At 40.2% G+C, this 20,949-nt stretch overlaps 1 protein-coding gene across 1 annotated transcript in view; it reads right to left on the bottom strand.

Moving 5' to 3' along the window:
• EHBP1 (EH domain binding protein 1) overlaps positions 1 to 20,949 on the bottom strand; it is a gene marked incomplete at its 5' end in the record, with an annotated part of 222,802 nt that overhangs the window by 5,855 nt on the left and 195,998 nt on the right. The window contains 2 exons of the mRNA XM_084262567.1: positions 2,034 to 2,107; positions 3,253 to 3,352. Of these exons, the coding sequence (XP_084118693.1) occupies positions 2,034 to 2,107; positions 3,253 to 3,352 (174 nt within the window). The remainder of the gene's footprint in view (positions 1 to 2,033; positions 2,108 to 3,252; positions 3,353 to 20,949) is intronic.

Raw genomic sequence — 20,949 nt, 5'->3', positions numbered from 1 at the left:
TGGTCTTACTGGTGCATCTTTGCACTCCAGAGTATGTCAGACACAGAAAGTGACACAGCGCTGATGCTCACTTTGAGAGGCAGAGTGTCACAGATGTGTATTTTGACATTTCACAGCTATTTTCTTGGGTCAGTTTCTTCTTTAATTTTTTTTTAGGTACAGGCAGATAGCAGCTAAAACTTCCAGCAGACTAATAATCCTGCTGCAGGTTAAGGTGCTGAACACAGACTTTGTTGTACAAATAAACAAAACCAAAATTCCCCAGCAGAAGAAACAGATAGAGAAAGAGAGAGGAGAGGAAGAGGAGAGAGAAAGAGAAAAGGAAGAGAGGAAGAAAGAAAGGAAAAGAAAGGAAGAGGAGAGAAAGAGAGGAAGAGAGGAAAAGAAAGGAAAAGAAAAAAGAGAAGAGAAGAAAAGAGAAGAGAAGAGAAGAGAAGAGAAGAGAAGAGAAGAGAAGAGAAGAGAAGAGAAGAGAAGAGAAGAGAAGAGAAGAGAAGAGAAGAGAAGAGAAGAGAAGAGAAGAGAAGAGAAGAGAAGAGAAGAGAAGAGAAGAGAAGAGAAGAGAAGAGAAGAGAAGAGAAGAGAAGAGAAGAGAAGAAGAGAAGAGGAGAAGAGAAGACCATTCTTTCTGGGTTTTGGCACCTCTCTCTGAATTCAGCAACAGATTTTTGCTCAAGTCAATGAGTGAATGCATAGGCTGCTAGACATTTAAAAGCTGCTGCTACAATGTTCCAAGACAGTAAAACAGATAAGAGGCAATTAAACACTGAAATTTCAGATTTATATCCAGTATCTTTTAGCTCCTCTCTGGTTTTAGAACATTGTATGTTTAAATATTTCATTAGCATGATTCCCAATGAATCTGGCTTGTCTCTGCAGAAAGCAGTGCATGCATTTGTGACTCAAGCTTATCCAAGAATACAGTCAACGTCGTCTTACGCAAGAAAAAAAAAGTAACGACAGATGGAGAGATACAAAAAAACTACCTGAAACCTGCCGCTTTTCTCCTACAAACTTATGCTCCCAGTGAAGTCTCCAAACTAATTAGAATTGATTTATTATGGATCAGGTACCTTATCAGGTGAAGAAAGAAATTACCATGTACAGTCAAAGGGTTGAGAGGTCAATACAGAATAGCAAAATCAATTTGCATTGATTAGACAAAAGGTCCATTTTACAGAGCCCAAAGGATTAACTTTTAAGCAAACATCTTTGAACTATAAGACAGCATTTGTGACTGAGAGGTATAAGCAGTGCAGCATTAGAAAACACTTAAGATATTTAAATAAGAAAATAATGCAAGCAATGGTTTAAGCTATCTGGATGTTTATTTTTTATTATGAATCATCCCCAGGATTATTGTACAATTCACTTGAAAGCCCTATGGAAAAGATGCAATTGTTTCATTTATCCTGCATGTCAATCTTCCCACGAGTTTTCATTCAGGTAAGGTGACTAAACTCGGGAGAGTTGCAGAGAAGGGAGAAAATCTGTGCAAAGGATCACACTAATCCTGGTGTTGCTTGTGATGAAATATTTACTTGGCAAACGTAGTGCTTTACCACCAAAGCCGATGTGACTTCTACCCCCCAGTTAAATACTTTAGTACACTAAATCTGAGACATTAAAAGGAAGGAGACTCCCTTCTGTGGGTCACCCCTTCCATTTTCTGCAGCACCCAAAGCAGCGCAGTGCTGCAGGAAAGCCAGGTGATCATCACTGCAACAACAAATAACAAACGCCCGAAAGATATTCTTTACCTTGTCATTACTTTGTTTTCAAAGTTTATTCCAAGAAGACTCTTATTTCTTTGTCCCATATCCTGGACGTCCCCCAGCCTGACCCCGTCCGAATAAAACTTAAGAACAGGATCACAGACCCAGTGTATTTGCTGTGTGTTATCACTTGAAATGACGTAAATATCAGCATTAATTCTTAACTGGGCTCCAGAAAAGCCTCCATGTTTGGTACTTTCAGGTAGCCACCTTTGGCAGCAAGCATTTCCTTCCCTCGGCACCCAGCATTGCTCTTACCTTCAATAGCAAGCATTGCTCTTAGCTCCCGGTTCAGCAGTTCGTAGCGCCTTTCTAGGTCATGTTCTTTTTCCCTGGGCAAGTTGCAAAAGTTCATCAATATGTTAATTACTAAATCATTAAACACTTAAAAGAACCTTTAACTTACATTGATTTTATGACTCGTAACCGACTTTTCTCTTTAACTTTAAGCTACTCCAAACAAATGATACACAAACTTAAAACCTTGCTCAGGTGCCATATTCAGTAACTGGGCCTTTTCATTTTCTATAATGTCAGCTTTAATTCCATCAGTTTAACTCTATTGTGCTACAGGACGTAATTATTTCATATTCATCCTTGGAGCGGCTGTTGAGGAATGTCCTAAGTATAAAACATTCCTCCGGATCTAATGAACAAATTCCAGCATCAGCCTATTCACCGGGATAATATGACACTGGAAGTATTATCCTATATACATTCTGCCCTAATGAAGAATGAAAATTAGACACGGGATTAGAAAGCTTAATATTTTGAAGGTAGAATCTTCTGTCAAGTTCAGACACGGATGGAAATTCGTGAGCACAGGCTTTTCCCAGGGAAGTTTGCAGGCATCTACACTAGGTGGCATTACTGAAAGAAATATAACCACACGGAAAGAAGCTGGGAAAGCAGCACGGAGGACAGACCGCCTCTGAAAACAAGCAGCGTCTTCTCTCTTACCCACGCTAGTGAAAAAAAAGTAGATTTGTCCTTGCTCTACAGTATCGGTGGCACCATCGCACCACGACTGATTCGCTCAGATCCTGCTGAACTACTGATGGGATTGGGGATTTCGGCGAGGCAGGTAGCGACTCAGACTTTGCTTTCTCTCAGACTCATCTTTACCTGCCACATCTGAGCCATGATCCAAATCTATTTGTGCATTTCTAAAATGTAATTTTATTCTACTGTTGGGGCTTTGAAAATGTAACTGTGTTTAATATTTATATCTCTCTTTTTTTTTTTCTTTTCACAGCTCTGGCTAATCTCATGTCATTGCACGCTTCTCATTTTCAAGTCTGAAATATGAGAAAAACAAGTTACTTGATGTGTTCCACAAATCATCCGTACTACTCACTATTTGAGGAAACGTTTTGAAGACAAATGGGAAGAAAGCAAACAAGTTTTGCATCTATCTGCTAGGTAAATATTGCAGTAAATCATCCTTTCGTAAATATACGTGTCCGTCTGTACTTACAGAAGAGAAAGCTGGTTCATTCGTCTTATCAAGGCATTCTTCTTATTAACCAGCATGAACCATTCCTGCATCATAGCTTCTTCTTCTTCTGTGTTTCTGCCTGCAATCGAAAGAATTTCATTACTCACATGGCACTTGACAGATTAAGCTATATGTTTCCGTTCGGGTTTTGGAGTATTGGTCTCTGGTGTTGTTGAGCATTACAAGGAGTACTCTCAAGAGGTAAAAGTACCGTATGACTACAAGTTCTGCAGTCCCATGCTGCTCGCTCCATAAATACATCTTGGACAGCGGACATTATTCAGCACACATTTCCATAGCCTTCACCATGCTGATAATCAGCACACATTTCACCATGCTGATTTAAATAAACACCTTTTTAAAAGACTGTAGTACTGTATCTTTTAAATTCTTCTGAGACAACTATGTTGCTATGTTCCAAATGAAATAAAAAGGTCATTGCTATAAGGTCATCACAGGCCTCCAAACACAAAAACAATCCTTGTGGGCAAGACCCACTCGACCCATGCGAACCCAGCGCAGTCAGGATGACGTGGTAGGGATCAAACTAGCTGCAGAAGACATGGTAATTCAGAACCCTTGTCCATGGAATCAGGTTCCAAGGCATCATGTCCAATGTGCTGGTAAGAGCACACAGTCAATGTGCTGGTAAGAGCTGCTTCTCTGCTCAACCCGCAATCAAGGGAGAATCTGCACAAATACAAATCACTTTGGGCTCCAGGTGCCTAAGAGTCCCCATGTGTGTACACACGGACCAGCACTCCTTCCCCCAGCCCATGGCCATCAATGCCACCCAGGCAGGATCAGGGTCCTCTGTAGCCTACCTGCAGGCAATATTCCACTCTACCAGACCGACAAGAGTTACCACCTCTGCACCATCAGGCCGTGTGGGGGAAAAGCAGGCGAGCACCCAGAAGGCTCCTGACTGTCCTTTCCACATAACAGGGTTGCTCGGCCAAAGGTTACTCTCTGAGCTCAGGGACTAGAGGAAACCTCATCAAAGTCCTTTGTGGAGACTGCAGCTCTGTGGTGACTGGACATTCTCAGCTCTCAAGTCAAGCTAAGGAGCAAGGACTATTCGGTCCCTATTTAATTACAAAACTCACACATTTCTTATGGTTTAAAACTGATCTGGGAACAAACCTGGAATAGTGGCAAAGGAGCATGAGCTGAGACTTCCGAGTACTTCTAGCTTTGACACCACTACACCAAGAGACCATAGGCAGATCTCTGCATTTAAGCACAACGTGTGTAATATGGGGATAATCACCTGTACCGATCTGGCAAGGGTGCTAAAAGTTAATTCTTTGATGTTTGTAAAGGGTTTTGAAATCTCTGATGCAAGATGCTGTATCTTATTAACATAAGCCATAGGATCCCTAGCTGAAGAGAAGCAATTTCCAGCACCAGAAGCTGGAAAGACACCAGGAAAATATTGTTTTGCTCTAAAAGAAAGCTTTCAATTTCTGGATGGGAGCGTTTGAAATGTTTGCGTGTATGTGCCTGCCACATGTACGTTCACACCCCAACGCCATGGTAGTGTGCAAGCCCAGATCTGCATGGAGAACCACCTCCTCACCCAGCTATGACCCTGCTGCATGTGAGGGAAGGTCACTGGCCTTCTCCACACCGTTCAATGCCCACTGCTGTGGCCCATGGGCTTGGTGTATCAACACAAGGGAGAGAAAAGGAGATGAACAGGGAAGTGGGTCAGCTTGGGGTGGAGCTGGTAGACCCACACAGTAAGAAAAAGCTACGCCATCTGGCATGCTCTTCTTTCCAATGTCCTCATCCACTTATTGCTCTGAGAAGCTCTTGATTGATGAAACTGTTCCTGGAAGGGTGCTTTTAGGGTACACGATTTGCTAGCAGTGAGATGGGAAGCTCAGAGCATCCTAAAGTGGGGATGACCCTACAGCTTTTTGCCAAGCAGAAGCAGCAGGTTTCCAGCTCCTGGACAATCAAGCAATGAAGGAACAAATTTGTCACATCGAAATGCTCTTTCCCAAGACCTCCAACTTGTGCTTTTGCACAGAAAATATTACACCATGGCATTTACAATAATATTCAGCAGTTCAGCAAAGAGGATTACAATTTATTACAATTTATAGATACACTTTTGCTGTTAAGTTACAGATCAAAGGCATTGCTGTATTGTTCCATCTAATGAGATCTGCTTTTAGAAGTAGATGACAATCGATATTAGCAAGCTTTCATTGAAATGCAAAAAGTAGCTGAAATTTATTTGGGGGAGACGACAAGGAAAAGGGCCTTGGTGTGTGGGGGTTTCCCCTTGCAAAACAATCGGTTTATTCTGTGACACATGAGACTGACACACTGCTCCTGGAAAAAAGTTCTCACTACCAGACATAGTAACATTTTAATCAATTTATGACACTCAATTTGTTGGTTTTGGGGTGGTCTGGGATCTCTGGCTAAAAGATGCCATTATAAATGCAAAGCATTTCACTTCACAAGCCTGAAAATAGAAACAGGAGACAGAAGTGTTTCAAAGGAGTTTGACTCAACAGCAGATCTGAACTTGGATTTCATGCCACGCAATCTCACGGTAAGAACATAAACTTCTTTCTATTAATGCATTCCTCCTCAATAAAGTTAGTTGGAACACAGAATGAGAAAAGATCTAGGTAAAGCTCGGAACTGTCGAGTCAAATCAGAACAGGTGCCTATTTTGATATTTCCATGCTGACACTGAAGCACATGCAATATCCATAGAATAGGCTGGTTTAAAAGTGAGTTAACAAAGTCTTGATTGTTTTTAAAGAATTTTTAATCTGTTTTTGTATTCGCTTTGGACCCATGTGATGCCCTGACACCGGTCATGTGATATCGGCTGTGATAGGCACAAATCCCCGGGCAGCAACAAAAGAAGAAAGAGTAAAAAAGAAAAAGCTGAGAAAAAGCTTGCAATTTGGAAAAAGGCCAATTGTACCCTGGCGAAGGCCTTTTTGATCAGTGAAATGACACATGTGTGCAATATTAATAGCATTCGATGCTGATATTTTATTTGTTGACCGTCAGCTTTTAAATTCTTGTGCATGGAGCTGAAACAGATTCTTCCCTGGCAAGCAACATAAAGATGAACTCCCATATATAAGAAATTTAAATAACTCTTTTCAGCAAATACACTACCATTGGAGCATTACTACTCTCCCCCCCAGCCGCCCCTCCCGCCTTGGTTGAAGGATGCACGTGAAACACTTTCAACAAAGAAAAACTGAGTGTCGTTACTTCAGCGATATTGCAAGCTAAGCTGGCAATTGCAATTTCTAAGTAAAATAAATAAATTTGAGTAATGCTTTCCCACCCCCACCCCCCCCAACACAATTTCACTCTGCTGGTGGGATTGTTTTTGTTTCGACTTTTCAAGTATAAACCAAGTATTTGACTTGCTACAAATGCTTGAAAAATTAAAACCGGGAAAATATCCGTGTTCCTCTCAGGGAAAAAAAAACACCACCACAAACGCAACACAACTGTACAGAATATTTAAATGAAGTGAAAAATATGTTTGAGAACAAATCGATCCCAGGCATGCAAATCCCTTATCTGAGCCAGTACAAGATAATGAAAATCTATAAATAGCCCACAGATCTTAAAACGTAAATTTTTCCATAATACATGCATTACACTATTGTTTTCAATAAAAACAACAACAACAACAACAACAAAACCCTTTTAAAGCTAGTAAGTTGGACCATTACAAATTAATCCTGACTTTAATAACTGGTTAAAGACCCCTTCAGCTTTATAAGTAACAAAAAATATTAAAGCCTGTGATCACAGCGAGCTTTTCTCATTTCTTCTCTAACCATTTGTTATTTAATCCAATACTAGTAATCCAATTTGTCCATCAGACTTTTAAAGGGCAGAATGCAACTTCCCCAGCTTAGACACTTTTCAAAGTACAATATATTTTTCAAATGAATGCTGGATGTTTCATTTTTTCCCCAACTGTTCCTAGCTCTAATGTATGAGGAAAAAAAGAACAAGATGAACATTGTTCGTACTGATTAAGTAAGAGCTCATTAAAGAGCTGTCAGTGCCGTACTTTGAATATGCATGAAGCATATAATCAGATCTAGTACCGTCACTAGAGGAGAATACGGTAAGTACAAAGGATTGATTTAATTACTTAGAGTGGGCTGTGGTGGTAAAGCAGTCTTGTTAGTGCAGAAAGAAAAGGAGGTTGTATTCTGGCACGGTTAGGGGAAAAAGGCAGTTTTAGCTTCTGCCACAATACCTAATCTCAGGATAAAGCACTTTACATTGTAGCTTAAAATGAAGACTGTCAGCTTTCTAAAAAGACCAGAATTCATCTTATCTTGTTTAACCTCACCTGGTTAACTATCTAGCAGAACATATTTATTCTCTTTAACACGTAATTACGCTTACACCTTTTTATCCTATAGTTCAATGACTTCTGAAAACAGTCTTCAAATAAGTGCTGCAAACATCATATGCATGCAAAATGCTCTGTAAGAGATTTGAAAAATGCAGAACCAGAAACTAAGACAAAACAGCAAGTACACGTGCCTTTATGTAAAAAGACAATACGGCTTCTAATATTGGACTTTATTACTAGGTTCCGAGGAGGATTCTGGCAAGGTTTCTCTAATTTATTTTATTTCTCCCCCTTTCGCTTCTGCTTTCCATTTTATTTTATTTTATTTATGTTATTTTACTTTATTTTTTCATGTTATTTAATTTCATTTCATCAATGCATTCTTGTTTTATTCTTCCTCTAGGAATCCAGAGGAATTCTTTCACAGCAACTCTCAATGCCATTTTCTAATTTCATTGTCTGGCTTGAGTGGTGAAGGATGCGTGCTCTATTCTTCTCTTCACTTGACATCTATCAGAATCCTCCTCAATTATTAGGAACAAGCCCAACACCAAGCCTGGAATAGCACAAGAAACTAAATTCTGCCCTCAGATACGAGAAACTCCTACTGACTTCTGAGTTGTGATTCTGCGCTCTAATAGCTCCTGGGCAGGATTCAATCAAGGCTGCAGCATATAGTTTGGTGGTTTTGTCTCTTATTGGAGCAAATTTTCATGATAGCCAAAATCACGATCGCCAGAATTTTAATGACAGCAAAAGAAACCCCAAACTCACCACCCCAAAGCACACCACCACCCCCCCGCCCCGTTTTCTTTTCCTCCTGTGGTTCATCACACTTAGTAAATTGCAATTTTCCTGACTGGTATTGAAAACCAACTTGAGCCAATTTTCATCTACAATGCTCAAGAATTACAAGTGTGTGTCTAAGTTACCATTTTTGAGAACAATAAAAGCCACTACCTTATTTTAAGGTTGCACTGTCTCCAGGCAGCCTTTTAAAAATACCTTTCCCTTTGCGTTCTTCAGGATTTACAAATGGACTTTTGTTTACACTGTAAGCTAATTATTTGTTAAATATTTAAATAAGAAGCGTCTTGACAAATGTCTCTTCCGAAGCAATTTGAAAAAACAATTTCTGGTTTTATTTTTGGTCCTTTCCTGCTAAAAATACTTCCACCCCTTCTGCTCAGCCGGTTATCAGTATGCATATGTGCCATTAGAGCCATTATTTTTAAGCCGTTTGGGCAGCCAGTCATTAGATAAAACCCAATATGGATTAACATCGTAAAACTGTACGCTGCTAGGAAAACACAGAAGAAAGTGCTACGGAACACTGTGAATGCCACTTAAAAGGAAGAAAAAGCAGCAACATGCAGGGACAAGATCAGTTTACAGTGTAAATGGATGAACACAGTAACTCCTCTGCACTTTATACTGCTGTAAATCTGTCACGATAAGCCAATAGATTAATTTTTTAAAGAAAATAGAAAATCCTTAAATGTAAACATATTTAGCTGTTGTACAAAAATGAATTACAACCTTCGGAAGATAAATAATAAAGGGTTTTTATCAGCATCCCAAACCAGCACATTCAATCTGGCAAGAAATAACAGGTTTACAGAAATCACCTTGCATGCCGTCTTAGGCAGTAATTGTTTTTAAATTTTATTTGCATTGCGTATAGTGTGTGTGCCATGGTGTCATGGTTAAACACAGAAAACTCCCTATGTCTCCCCATTTACCTCAACAGAACTACATGAAAAACAACCTACTTAAGACAGAGCCCATTCTTCACCCATTTACTGATGTTTACACACAGTTTTAAAATAGAATAGAAGAAGCTTTCTTCACTCAACACACTTGGGTGAAGAGGCCAGCAGGAGAATGCCAGCGCATGTGAACTAGAGCAGGGCGAATAACAACAAAAACTGGCCAACTTTGCTCTGCTCTTCTTTCTGGGCTGTTTGTTAGTTAACAGAAGCTAGAGGACCACCAAGAGCCGTCCAAACACCAGCAAATTCCACAAATTTAATGGAAAGATCCTTTGAAAACCTATACCGCTGCCTTTATTTGCCTGCTGAATAAAAAAGTTGTATTCGCCCAATCATGGGGACGAGTTTTTACGAGTTTCTGTATTAGCAGTGAGCAGACAGATTGGCTTGTTTACCTGAAGGAGAACATGAATAGCAAATAAAGAACAGTTCTAGGATGTGTCTCATCTTGTCTTGTAAGAACCTGGGGAAATTTGCTGAAATTGAAGGTGGTGTGTTTAAAACCGATAAAAAGAATGATCTTTCCTCAAAGCCTCATCATTTACCAGTAGAACTCATCGCCACAAGGCAATGTTGAAACTAAGAGCTCAGCAAGAATTAAAACCAGGTTGAACATTGAATATGGAAAGGCAAAGCTGTAGCAATAAATACTCAAATAAACAAAAAAACATGGTAGGTAGGAACTGGATCCTCCCGCTTTAGGACATGAGTTAACCTTTAATATTTAGAGGTTAAATGAATTGTTCCTTGGGGCCAGGTTAGTCTGTAACTGGTCTCAGCAGAGTTTCTGGCCCCTGCCTGGCATCAAGCTGTCCATGTCCTTCCACAGGAGTGTCCTGGATCAGACCATGGGGCTGATCCTCTGTGGCAACCGCAGCTTTACCAAAAGGAAACATGGGGAGGGATGACAAACAATGCTGGGCGTTTTAGCTGACCAAGCTCACATAACTAACAAAGGCTGATGGAAGGTCTCAAACCCTTCGAAGTCAATGGTTGACATCCCACTGATTTTAAGTCTCCTCACCTCGCTCACTGTGAACAGCTTATGCACAGACGAGCTCGTGTTTTTCATGCAAGTTACGGAATTTAACAAATACTTAAGCAGAAAAGCCTATATTCCTAAGAGATATTCTTCATAAAGGAGGCTTACACCAGACCTAATGCAAAATATGTCCAACCCAACTGAAAGCTACAGTGCAGATTTTAAATTACCAGTGTCTGCTGTTTTTCCACTTTCTAAGTGAAACTGAGGCATCCCAAAAGAGACCTATTCTATCAAAAATCACCCTCCTCTGCTTTCAGAGGACCACCTTTGGTGGAAAAGGTCAGAACTTTGTCTAAAATAATTCTTCAAAGCTCTCAGTATCTAGATGGGAGCCTGCACTAGGCACCCTTAAGCATGAATGGATGGGCACCATCCTGAGCTTTGAGACTCCCATTTCAGATTACCATGCCCAGATTTCTTCCAGGATACTTCTTTCTTTCACTGAACGAGTTATTAATACAAATCACTGAAAATGAACAAGAGTAGCCACCAAGAGATAAACAGGATGTTTAGATGACTCTGCAGAAGAGCTAGCTAGCAGATGAAGCTCAAGCACAATTTTCTGAGTCTGAACTGATGGGAAAATGCCCAGGGGACATTAGAAAGGCAAATTCATGGCCACTAACTTGCTGTCTGAGAGCAGTTGAGAAGGAGACATTGATGTCCACACAATGGAGTCTCATAAAGGTAGGTAGCGACTGCCAAGAATCTGCCAGGCAGAGTTACATTGCAGTACATTGTTTGACTCTATTTCAGCCCCCAAAAGTACTGTAACCCTAAAAGAGCTGCCACCAAGGGAATGCCTTTATCACAAGCACACATCAAATTAGCTTACTATCAAGCAGGAAACTTGTAATTTCTTTGATTTCTGAAACATAATAAATCAGAGCCTCTATTTAAAATTTTGAGAACCGTGTAAACAGAAGGTCAGGGTTCTGTCCACATCCCACTGCGTGCAACGATTTATTCTACCTGGAGTGGGACTGACTCACAGGAAGACAACCATTTGTGGCCTGCAGTCTTGGCAACCTGAAATTATCACAGGACCAAAACTTTCACATGAAGACAATTGCCTGAAAGAGCGTTGATTTTCTCTGTGTGATGAGTCAACACAGTGGCCACTAGAAAATAACAGAAAATGAACTGAAACAGAATGGGCTTGATAATCTTTTACGATTATATTTTAAATATGATGTCATTAATCCAGCCCAAGGATTTTGTGGCCCAAAATTCAGACACCAAGACATGATGTTCAACTGAAGCATGTAGAGAGACCTGTCTTGAGGACAATGTCTGCAGAAATCCCAGCACTGAGCAGAGCCAATGCTTGTCCTTTATCACCCTCTGGCATTCTTTGTACCCAAATTTTCTCATTTAGCACAATGTCAGAAGAAGCATACGCCTGGGAAAAGTATACATCAGACCTTTGCTTGCAGCACAGGAAACATGCACCATTAACTGACACCTTTGAAGCTACAGGACAAACAGTAGTTCACGCTTGGAAATTCACCAAGAAGATGATGATGGTCTGGCATATGAAATACTCCACTTGCAGGCTGATGAGTTGGATGCTTTGATACGATGCTCCACAGACCAGTTACCTGTTTACTTGGCAAGTGATGTCTGGATAAGGTTCTGAAGTGAGAGGCCAGTTAACTGCTGGATTGTGCTTTACTAGGCAGTATATACTATCCCATTTTTACCAAATGTTGCCTTACTTCCTCCAGAACATATTCTCCAGGAGCTGTGAAGGGGCATAGGACAGTATAAAATGACTTCTTTAATGGATAGGGCTGAATTTTAACCCAAAGCAACTGCCTGAAGTGAGATGATGGCTAGCAATGTGACCTTGTGTCGGTGTTAATGAAGACGCCTACTCTTACTGGGAGTTGGCAGGTATGTACTTCTGGGATCCAAAGCTTCCCAGGGCTAACTGGGCAAGTTTAGCTAGGCTGTGGTGTCCTCAGGCCCCCCAGTTTCCAGTTTTGTCAGAAAGAGTGGCTTTGGTGGTAAATGGGAGAAAACTAAGAAAAAAATAACAGGGCTTTCCGCAGACTGCAGTGGCATCATGGGCTGGGAGCCCTGGGGTGACGAAAGTGCCTTTCTCCTCGCCTTCTCTTTACAGGCAGGCCCTGATTGTGGAGAAAGCTAACTTCTAGGCACAAAGCCAAAGACTATGCCTACCACATGAAAGAGCATTTATACTGCAATAACACAAAGAAAGATGGAAATCAGTTAAAAGAAGCAAGTGTCTGTTGGGTCTTGCAAGACTTTTGGAAGGCTCGCAAGTCTATTCATAGCGCCTAGGGCTCTCCCAGAGTAGCCTCCTGCTACGCGGGCAGCACTGCGCTCAGGCTCTCTTCTTCAAGCTGGCTTCAAGCACTTTGTTGACAGGTTCTTTTAAGGCAATGATGAGGCTACAAGCCAGGGAAGCATGGAGAGGAAGCTGACTTATCATTCAGTCCTCCAGCAGCCAATAGCAATTCTGTGTTACTTTGAGAAAAAAAATAAAAATGGTCAGCGTTGCTGTTCGGCTTTTTTAATGTTTTAATGAACATTAAAACAGCCTGGAAAGGCTGAAAGACGCATGCTGCCCATGGCTGGTCTTGGAAAGGTCTCCTCCTTGGTACTTCTTCCTACCAATGGACAGATGTAAGATTGAAGAGGTGTGGTGAACTAGAGAGCCAAAACTGTGAACTCTTGAGGTTTGGCATGGTGGTGAGCTCTGTGGGAGCTCTTCAGCTGTAGAAATGCTGGGTAGTTGGAAAAGTATGTCCAGATGGTCTTCCTTTACCAAAAGTCAGTCAAGATTGCTTCTCAGGAACTGCTAATGGGAAGAGATGGAGATTGGACAGGAAAGAGTTCGCCTGTAATAGACTTTGGAGGCAACATGACAGAAGGGAAACTGGAAAAAGGTTCACAAGCCTCAGGAACTCAAGAATTTCTCCACTGCTCATAAAGTGGATTAATTCTAGCAATGACAAAACCAATACTTGTGTAGAAATATGTGTATGAAAGATCTGAATGCTGAAGATTCACACCTGGAGAACAACTTACTAGTGTGCTAGTTTATTTGCACTAAAACTGTTAATGAATGGCTTTGAACTACATGGATTCAGTATGAGCAGGCATTTCTACAGAGCTCTGGGGGCTGTAGGTCAGTCAAGTCACACTTGGATGCAATGTAGAAGCACAGTTATCATTTTGGAAACAAGATCTCAAGTATAATGTTCTTGCATTTCTTTCACCCAAGGTTTTGGTAGATGCCCAAACTCCTATTACCATAAACTTGGCAGCAAGGTAACATTCCTGAACACTGTAGAGAGAAGCATCTCATCAAGTGCTATATTATTACTGCTTTGCCTCAAAAAAATAAAACCAAAACCAGTAACTACCAATGCAGAGTTTTGTGCACTGTTACCATGTTACAATAAAAATCACACCAACTCTAATGCTCGTGTCAAAAACCTTTTCTTTTGTCCAACACAAAGTACTATTAGTAATATTCTATTAGCCTCCTGATTGTAGGATATTTCCAGTAGGGAATGCTCACAAAATAAACACCAGCAAAAAACCAAAAAGGTATCTCATATATATCATTCATGTATTTAGAAGGTTCTGAAATTCTTTAGCTTACTTTTTACACAAAATGTAAAATATTAAGTGGTAAAGATGTTCATAGAATGGTTTGGGTTGGGAGGGATCTTAAAGATCATCTAGTTCCAAACCCCTTGCCATGGGCAGGGACACCCTCCAGTAGACCAGGTTGCCCAAAGCCCCATCCAACCTGGCCTTAAACACTGCCAGGGATGGGGCAGACACAGCTTCTCTGGGCAGCCTGTGCCAGGGCCTCACTGCCCTCACAGGGAAGAATTTCTTCCTAATGTCTAATCTAAATCTACCTTCCTTCAACTTAGGGCCATTACCCCTTGTCCTATCACTACTTGCTCTTGTGAAGTGTCCCTTTCCAGCTTTCTTATAAGCCCCTTCAGGTACTCAGAGGCCTTCTCTTCTCCAGGCTGAACAAGCCAAACTCTCTCAGCCAGTCTTCATAGGAGAGGTGCTCCAGCCCTCTGATGATCATGACAGCACTCCTCTGGGGTCACTCCAACAGTTCCACGTCCTTCTTGTTCTGGGGACCCCAGAGCTGGATGCAGTAGTATTGCTTTGAGCGATACTTTTAAATTTTCTATCTTGCCAGAACTGCCGCTGTTATACCACCCTTTCTCCTGCTGTGCTTCAGCATGTGCACCTTTGTCTTTCACAATATGGTTGGATACTTCTCTACCACCTCATGGTTTGGCAACTTTTCAGTTCCCTTGAGATTAATCACATTGTGCTAAGCGAAACAGCGGTGTGTATGGAAAGCAGGGCTGGCAAACTACTATAAAAACTATGGTGTCATTTATTCATTCTTTCTGATTTACTTAAGATATGAAGAGACCAGGATGATTTCCCTATCTAGCTACAACTTTCTCCCTATGTATATGCATGGTATTTTTCACACTGGATGCCTGTGAGCCTGAAGACGGCGACGAAACCAATTTTTAAATGGAATTCATCTCTTGGGCAAAACTGAACATTCATCATTTTCAGAATACAGATCTGCCTTTACTTTTAAGAATTCCTAAGAGAATTATGAATTCAATTGTTTTTGAAAGACAAAACTTGGCTTGGGGAGTTGGATGCCTCCTCCTAGCTTATCCCTCCCTCCCTCAGTGCAAATTTGTGTTACAGAGTGGCCGATTCCAGCAAGAAGCATTCAAGACTGTATAATGCAGACTGGTAAATACAGCTTAATAATCAGGTTTGTGAAGGTGGAGAGCATATAAGGGATTTATTTTTGATAGTGAATCTATACACATATATATCATCAGGCCCCCATTGAGAAGCAGACCACTCCAAGTGATTAATATAGCTAAAGGGGGGCAGATAAGAGATCAATGACAAAAATCACCTGGTTAAAAAAAAAAAGTAAAAGGTGTTGCATTAAAAGGGCTTTTACTTTGCATGTGAAACAATACCAAGAAACCTGTATTTTAGCACTTGTACTCAACAAGCACTCCAAAGTATGCCAGGATGAGAACAGAAACCCATCCTTTCTAATAATCTTGTGACAAAAGCTAAAAGACATCATCCTATTAACTAGCGATCTCAACTGCTAATGCAGAGTACTTCCTGGTGCCTTTTATGTAGAATGCCGCTATTAAAAAACCACTAAACATTCACTGTGAACAACACAGAATCATTCATCTTTTATCAGCATCTCTTGTTAGAGGAGTATGAGAGGGGCTGAAGGTGTCATTGATATTATAGAGTGGAAATTAATCAGAAATTTTTCTCATATTTTCCTCATCACACTCATTTACTTTTGTACAAATTTCCCCCTGCTAAAAAGTTCATACCCAGCCCCCTGTTGTACGCTTTTAAGTTGAGAATATTCAACGAGTGCGTCAACTGAAAGGCACCAGGTCCTAACACAAAAAGCATTCGAAATTCTCATTTAGTTGTCTTTATTTTGCTAGCGCCATGTGGTCCTTGAAGATGTAGAAAACACGGGAAGCCGAGTAAAGATCAGAGCAAGCTCATTAGCATTCTGACAAAATTGGAGTGGTGGAGATGTATAGTTTGACTAGTTTGTCGTTTTGAAAGCTACCGGTGGTAAGCTTTCTATTTCATTGTGCTTTTGTCTTTTTTGGGGGTTTTCAACGCAGCAGGGTGGTTGTTAGCCTAGGTTTTCACAGTGCATTGTGGGAACCTTGCCTGCACATTCAGCCTATATAGTATCATTCGAGTTCAAGTCAAAAAGTTTTTGGGGTTTTTTCCCCCCTATTTATTTCATAATCACCTATGCTAATGCATAATTGTTGCTTGGCTGTCAAAACCTGTCCTGACCAACACCTGGTTTATAAAGTTTAAAAAAACCCAGCACCAACAAACCAAACACCCCTAAATAAGATAAACTCTGAGCTGTATTTAAAAATAAAACCTTTTAGACGAGTCGCTCATTTTCTTCAAAAGACAAGATAAGAAGAAATTAATTTAAATTCCACTGTTTACAATAAACTAGAAATGAATTTGAGACAGATCCAGTTGATTAGAATTCAGAAGAGCCTCTTTCACTGTAAAAGATTCCCAATTCTATTTCAGAGCCTTTTCCTTGAAGGAAAGATGGGTTTGTGCTCCAGAATTATGTAAATAATGAATTACCTCTTAGAAGATCTAATGAAGTCATTACTCTGGTCAGTTGATTATTTCTCTTTTTTTATATATATATATATATATTTTTTTTTTTTTTTAAACATAAGGCTCACTTTGAAGGGCTAAAAGGGCTACATTAATGCTGCTATTCAACATGAACGTTTTCCAAGTAGCAATGAAATGGATAAAGGTCTTTTTGGATGAATTTATCTGCTAAATCCTTGTGGTTGCCCTCCTATCTTGGATGATGACCCACAAGAATGTCAACAGCTCATTTCCCAGAGAGCTGGAAAGAGTCACTACACAAGCCATAATCTGCACATTCTCAAAGAACCGTTTCAAACATTACATTTCACAAGCTGTTTAAAGAGATTTTTTTTTTCTCTCTCTCTCATCTCCACTATCCTACCAGTACTCTGGACATCAGTGCTTCGGAAATGAGGGCTTTAACAAAGTTGAAATGTGACTTTTTACGTATTGTGTTGGTGGGTTGTAAATATGTGCACACACATACACGCACCATGCAACACGTGAGCGCCCATGGATTCCCACGCGCTTCAAATTCACATCGTTAAATTCTAGCCACTCTATGGCAGGGACAAGTAAATGCTAAGAATCAAAATACATTAAGTCACACCTAATTTACTCATTGGAGTTTTGTTTGGGTTTGGTTGGGTTTTTTTTTTCTCTTCATATAATGTGTGTCAGGCTGCCAAAATTGCAGATATCCCTTTGGTAGAAAAGGATAAAACCCAGCTTGAATGGAGTTACAATAGTCTAGATTTGGATACAGTAAATTTTACAATGGAGTGGGGATTAAAGATTTATTTACTTAACAAGGGGAAAAGGATAAACAAATATTAAGAGCTGCTTTATACAAAACCTTCAAAATTCTTTTTGTCATGCGCTCAGATAGCATCATTATATTTGTCAAAACAGCCTTACTGCTGCAGTCAGCCTCTGCTGATCAAGAAAAAGAAATCAAAAAACAACGGTCAGGCCAAAGGAAGAACACTGGTCTTCAAAAACAAACAAACAAAAAAAAAAAAGAGTACAAGCAAGTAAGTGCCTGAAGATAGAAAGCTCTGAAATACCTCCATAGCCATGTGGATTGACAGATCTAAATTTTCCCATCATATTTAAAATCTAATTTAATTCCTTGCCATGTGAAATACATGAAATTTCATCACAGGAGATGTTGCAATGTGTAAGTTATGCACCAAGAACTATATTCCCCCCCCCCCAACTAAAACCAACCCCCAGCCCTGAGAATTAAATGGCAGGTGTTATTTTAAGCTTAACAAAAGGCAGAATATTTTGCCAGCTCCGAGATGCCACCTTTATTTCAAATCTGCTTTTAATCACTCAGTTCCTTTTCACTCAGGTTTTCCAACTCACAGCAGAGGCAAATACCCTGAAGACTGTTATCTGCCCAACAGTAAAGGCGACTGAAATATTTTCTATACTTTGCAATGTGCTTATAGCTGCAAAATTATTTATCTCCTTCACTGCGTTCTACTACGAAAGTTTCCTCCAGAAGAATTGCTGGGACCAGCCATATCAAATTAGAGGGCAGTCAGGAGTGTCTAAGTCCAGCTTTAAAACAAATATCATAACAATTACTTAGCCATATGGAAAATAGGGTATGTCTTTCCTGAAAGCTTTTATACATTTTCTATCTCAAATTTCAACTTCATTAGAAACTATTTCTGACTAGCAAGCTGCAAGATTGCTAAATATCTAACTGCTAACTCACCATGAAGAAAGAGGCTCTTTTGAATGGCAGAACTTTTCCAAGATGCAAATGAACAATAATCTAATTTTGCGAGTAAATTAACTGAAGGATTCATTTTAATATGTTTCAAAGTCTCCAAAATGAAGTGACAGTCGCAACCTATGCAATATACACACGTACGTGCGCTCACGCTCATGTACACATGCTAACACAGCACCCCCGCTACACCCAACTCCCATCTTCAGAACAACTCACATTGTACTTATGTTTAGGTTCCTATGACTTAAAGGCCAGATGTTTCACAAATGACCAACAATTGGAGGTTAGAATAAATTAATGACTGATTTCTAGGCTTTGATGGAATTAAGCATACTTCTTTTCTCAATGTGCCATGTGAATGTTCCCCCGTTAAACTTTTTTTTTTTTTTTTTTTTTTTGACAAGTGAGGCCACCCGGCAGAAAACAACTGATGCAAAACCCAGGAGTAATCCCTCTGTTTAGTTCAACACTGTGGTTAGCCTTAACACTGCCTCTATTATCCAATGGATTTAGAGAAACTTTCATTTATTTGTTGGCCTCAGTCTTCCAACTTTGTTGCCTTCTTTTAAAGGACCCAAGAACCCATTCCTATGTAAATACATTTGCATAGGGCCACAATGAAACTTTCTGGGGCTCGGATTAAACTTGCAGAACTAGATAGCTGCGCAGCGCATATTTGTGATCTTCACCTAAGTACTTTCACAAACACATGTGAGTAAATGAAGCTGGTGTCAACTCTGGCTACAGGAACGCCTCGAGTTTTAAAAGAAACGCTCTGTCGCAAACTCTGTACCAAAGCCCCAGCGCTGAAACAACCGGCAGACACAGCACCCAAACGCGAAATTACAATATGTATAATGAACAAAAAGTCCTTTTCATTTAGGAGCTGTTAAGATCAGCAATTTATTTGCTGCAAAATGTCACCTTCTCTCCTAACCTGTTCCTGTTCCGGTAAGACAACAGGATCCTTGTTGTAAAAGTGATGATTCATAGCTGCTTGGTTTTTCACTTGTTTTATTTTCTTGCTGCCTCTGTTTATAAAGAGCACCTAGGGTATAATGTATTATTATATACTGTACACAATACAGCCTTCTTGCAGCCAATTAAAATATAAAGCTTTGCATCCAGCAAGTCTATTAGGAAACAGCACCAGGATTAATCCCTGCAATTACTACCCTCAAAAAATGCTGGTGGACACTCTGTGCAATTTCTCTATTCCCACATACAAAATGCCAATACCTTAGAGGTTTATGTTCTGTAAGAGAGGCACTGTGGACCTAAAGTATACACTAAGGACTGGTTTTGTAATTTTACTGGCATTGATGACTGTGGGCCAGGAATTGCAACTGAATATACTCTTTTGGTATGCATTTAGGCAGACAGCACCTTCTTCCAGGGGCTCAGTGGACACACACATCTAATTCCTTGATTTGCAGTACAGTCTGTTTTAATCTAGTTTAAACAGCTTTGTTTACATAACTTTAAATAAAAATCATAATACAGCATTATTCAAGTCCATTACTACAGCAATTAAAAAAATGAAGCCAAATGTATCAATCACATACAAAAATAAACTAGCCACTACAAAATTACTTGCATAACTAGAAGCATGCTAATGAAGGCACAAATCATAAACCAATTCTGATTTACACTTCATTTTCCTTATTCCTGAGTTCATGGTGAGCCTCTGCTGCCCTGTGTAAATACCATATACAAACCCAATTTCTCTCATTGGACTAAGCACATCAATACAAAAGCAAATGAACTACCAAAGTGCCCTAATTAACAATTTTGCAAGTGAATGCAGACATCAGTGCCACACTGCAGCCATTAAAGTCTATTCCTTGCCATATCTGTTTCTGTTAACATTTCAATAGACCAATTAAATGACCTTTCTCCCCCTCAAACTCAATTAAGCTATTTGAACATCAATTGATAACTTACCATGTATTTATGCAAAATGTGCAAGCAAGAGATTCATTTTTTTCAATCCTAATGATGTTTTGAAGAAGAGAAAACTATCTTAACTATCCTGTCCTGGTATTCCATGGAGAGAGGGCCAGGGATGGGAATTGCCTCCCAGGGGAGCCTGGTGGGCACACTGGCATTGTGGCAGGCGGTTTGGGGAAAGCAGGTGTGAGGCAGATATTTTTCTTCTATGCCATTTGGTCCCTACCAGGCAGCTGCCTTGGGAGGTCAAAAGAAAGCAGACACAGCCATCTCTTTCAGCTTGTTGGAGTATCACATCGCTGGGTCACAGCCAGCACACTGGTAGGTGGCACAGGGTCACATCAGCCAACTTGTAGATATCCAGGACTCCGAATTTTTTTTTTGTTGTTTCCTTTTTTTTTCTTTTTTTTTTTTTTTTTTTGTCTTGAGTTTTTACATCTTGCTGTATAGTGAAAAAAAGGCCAAAGGGTGCCCCGACGCACCTCCCCACCTTTCCGAGCATCACACGGTATGTACGACAATTGACTTCAGCCTGGGTGCCCCATGGTAACAAGAGGTGATTTGCTGA

This window comes from Gallinula chloropus (assembly GCF_964237585.1).
Source record: "Gallinula chloropus genome assembly, chromosome: 3".
Lineage (NCBI taxonomy): Eukaryota > Metazoa > Chordata > Aves > Gruiformes > Rallidae > Gallinula > Gallinula chloropus.
The sequence above is the reverse complement of the archived record's forward strand: the minus strand, read 5'-3'. Positions and strand labels throughout refer to the sequence as shown.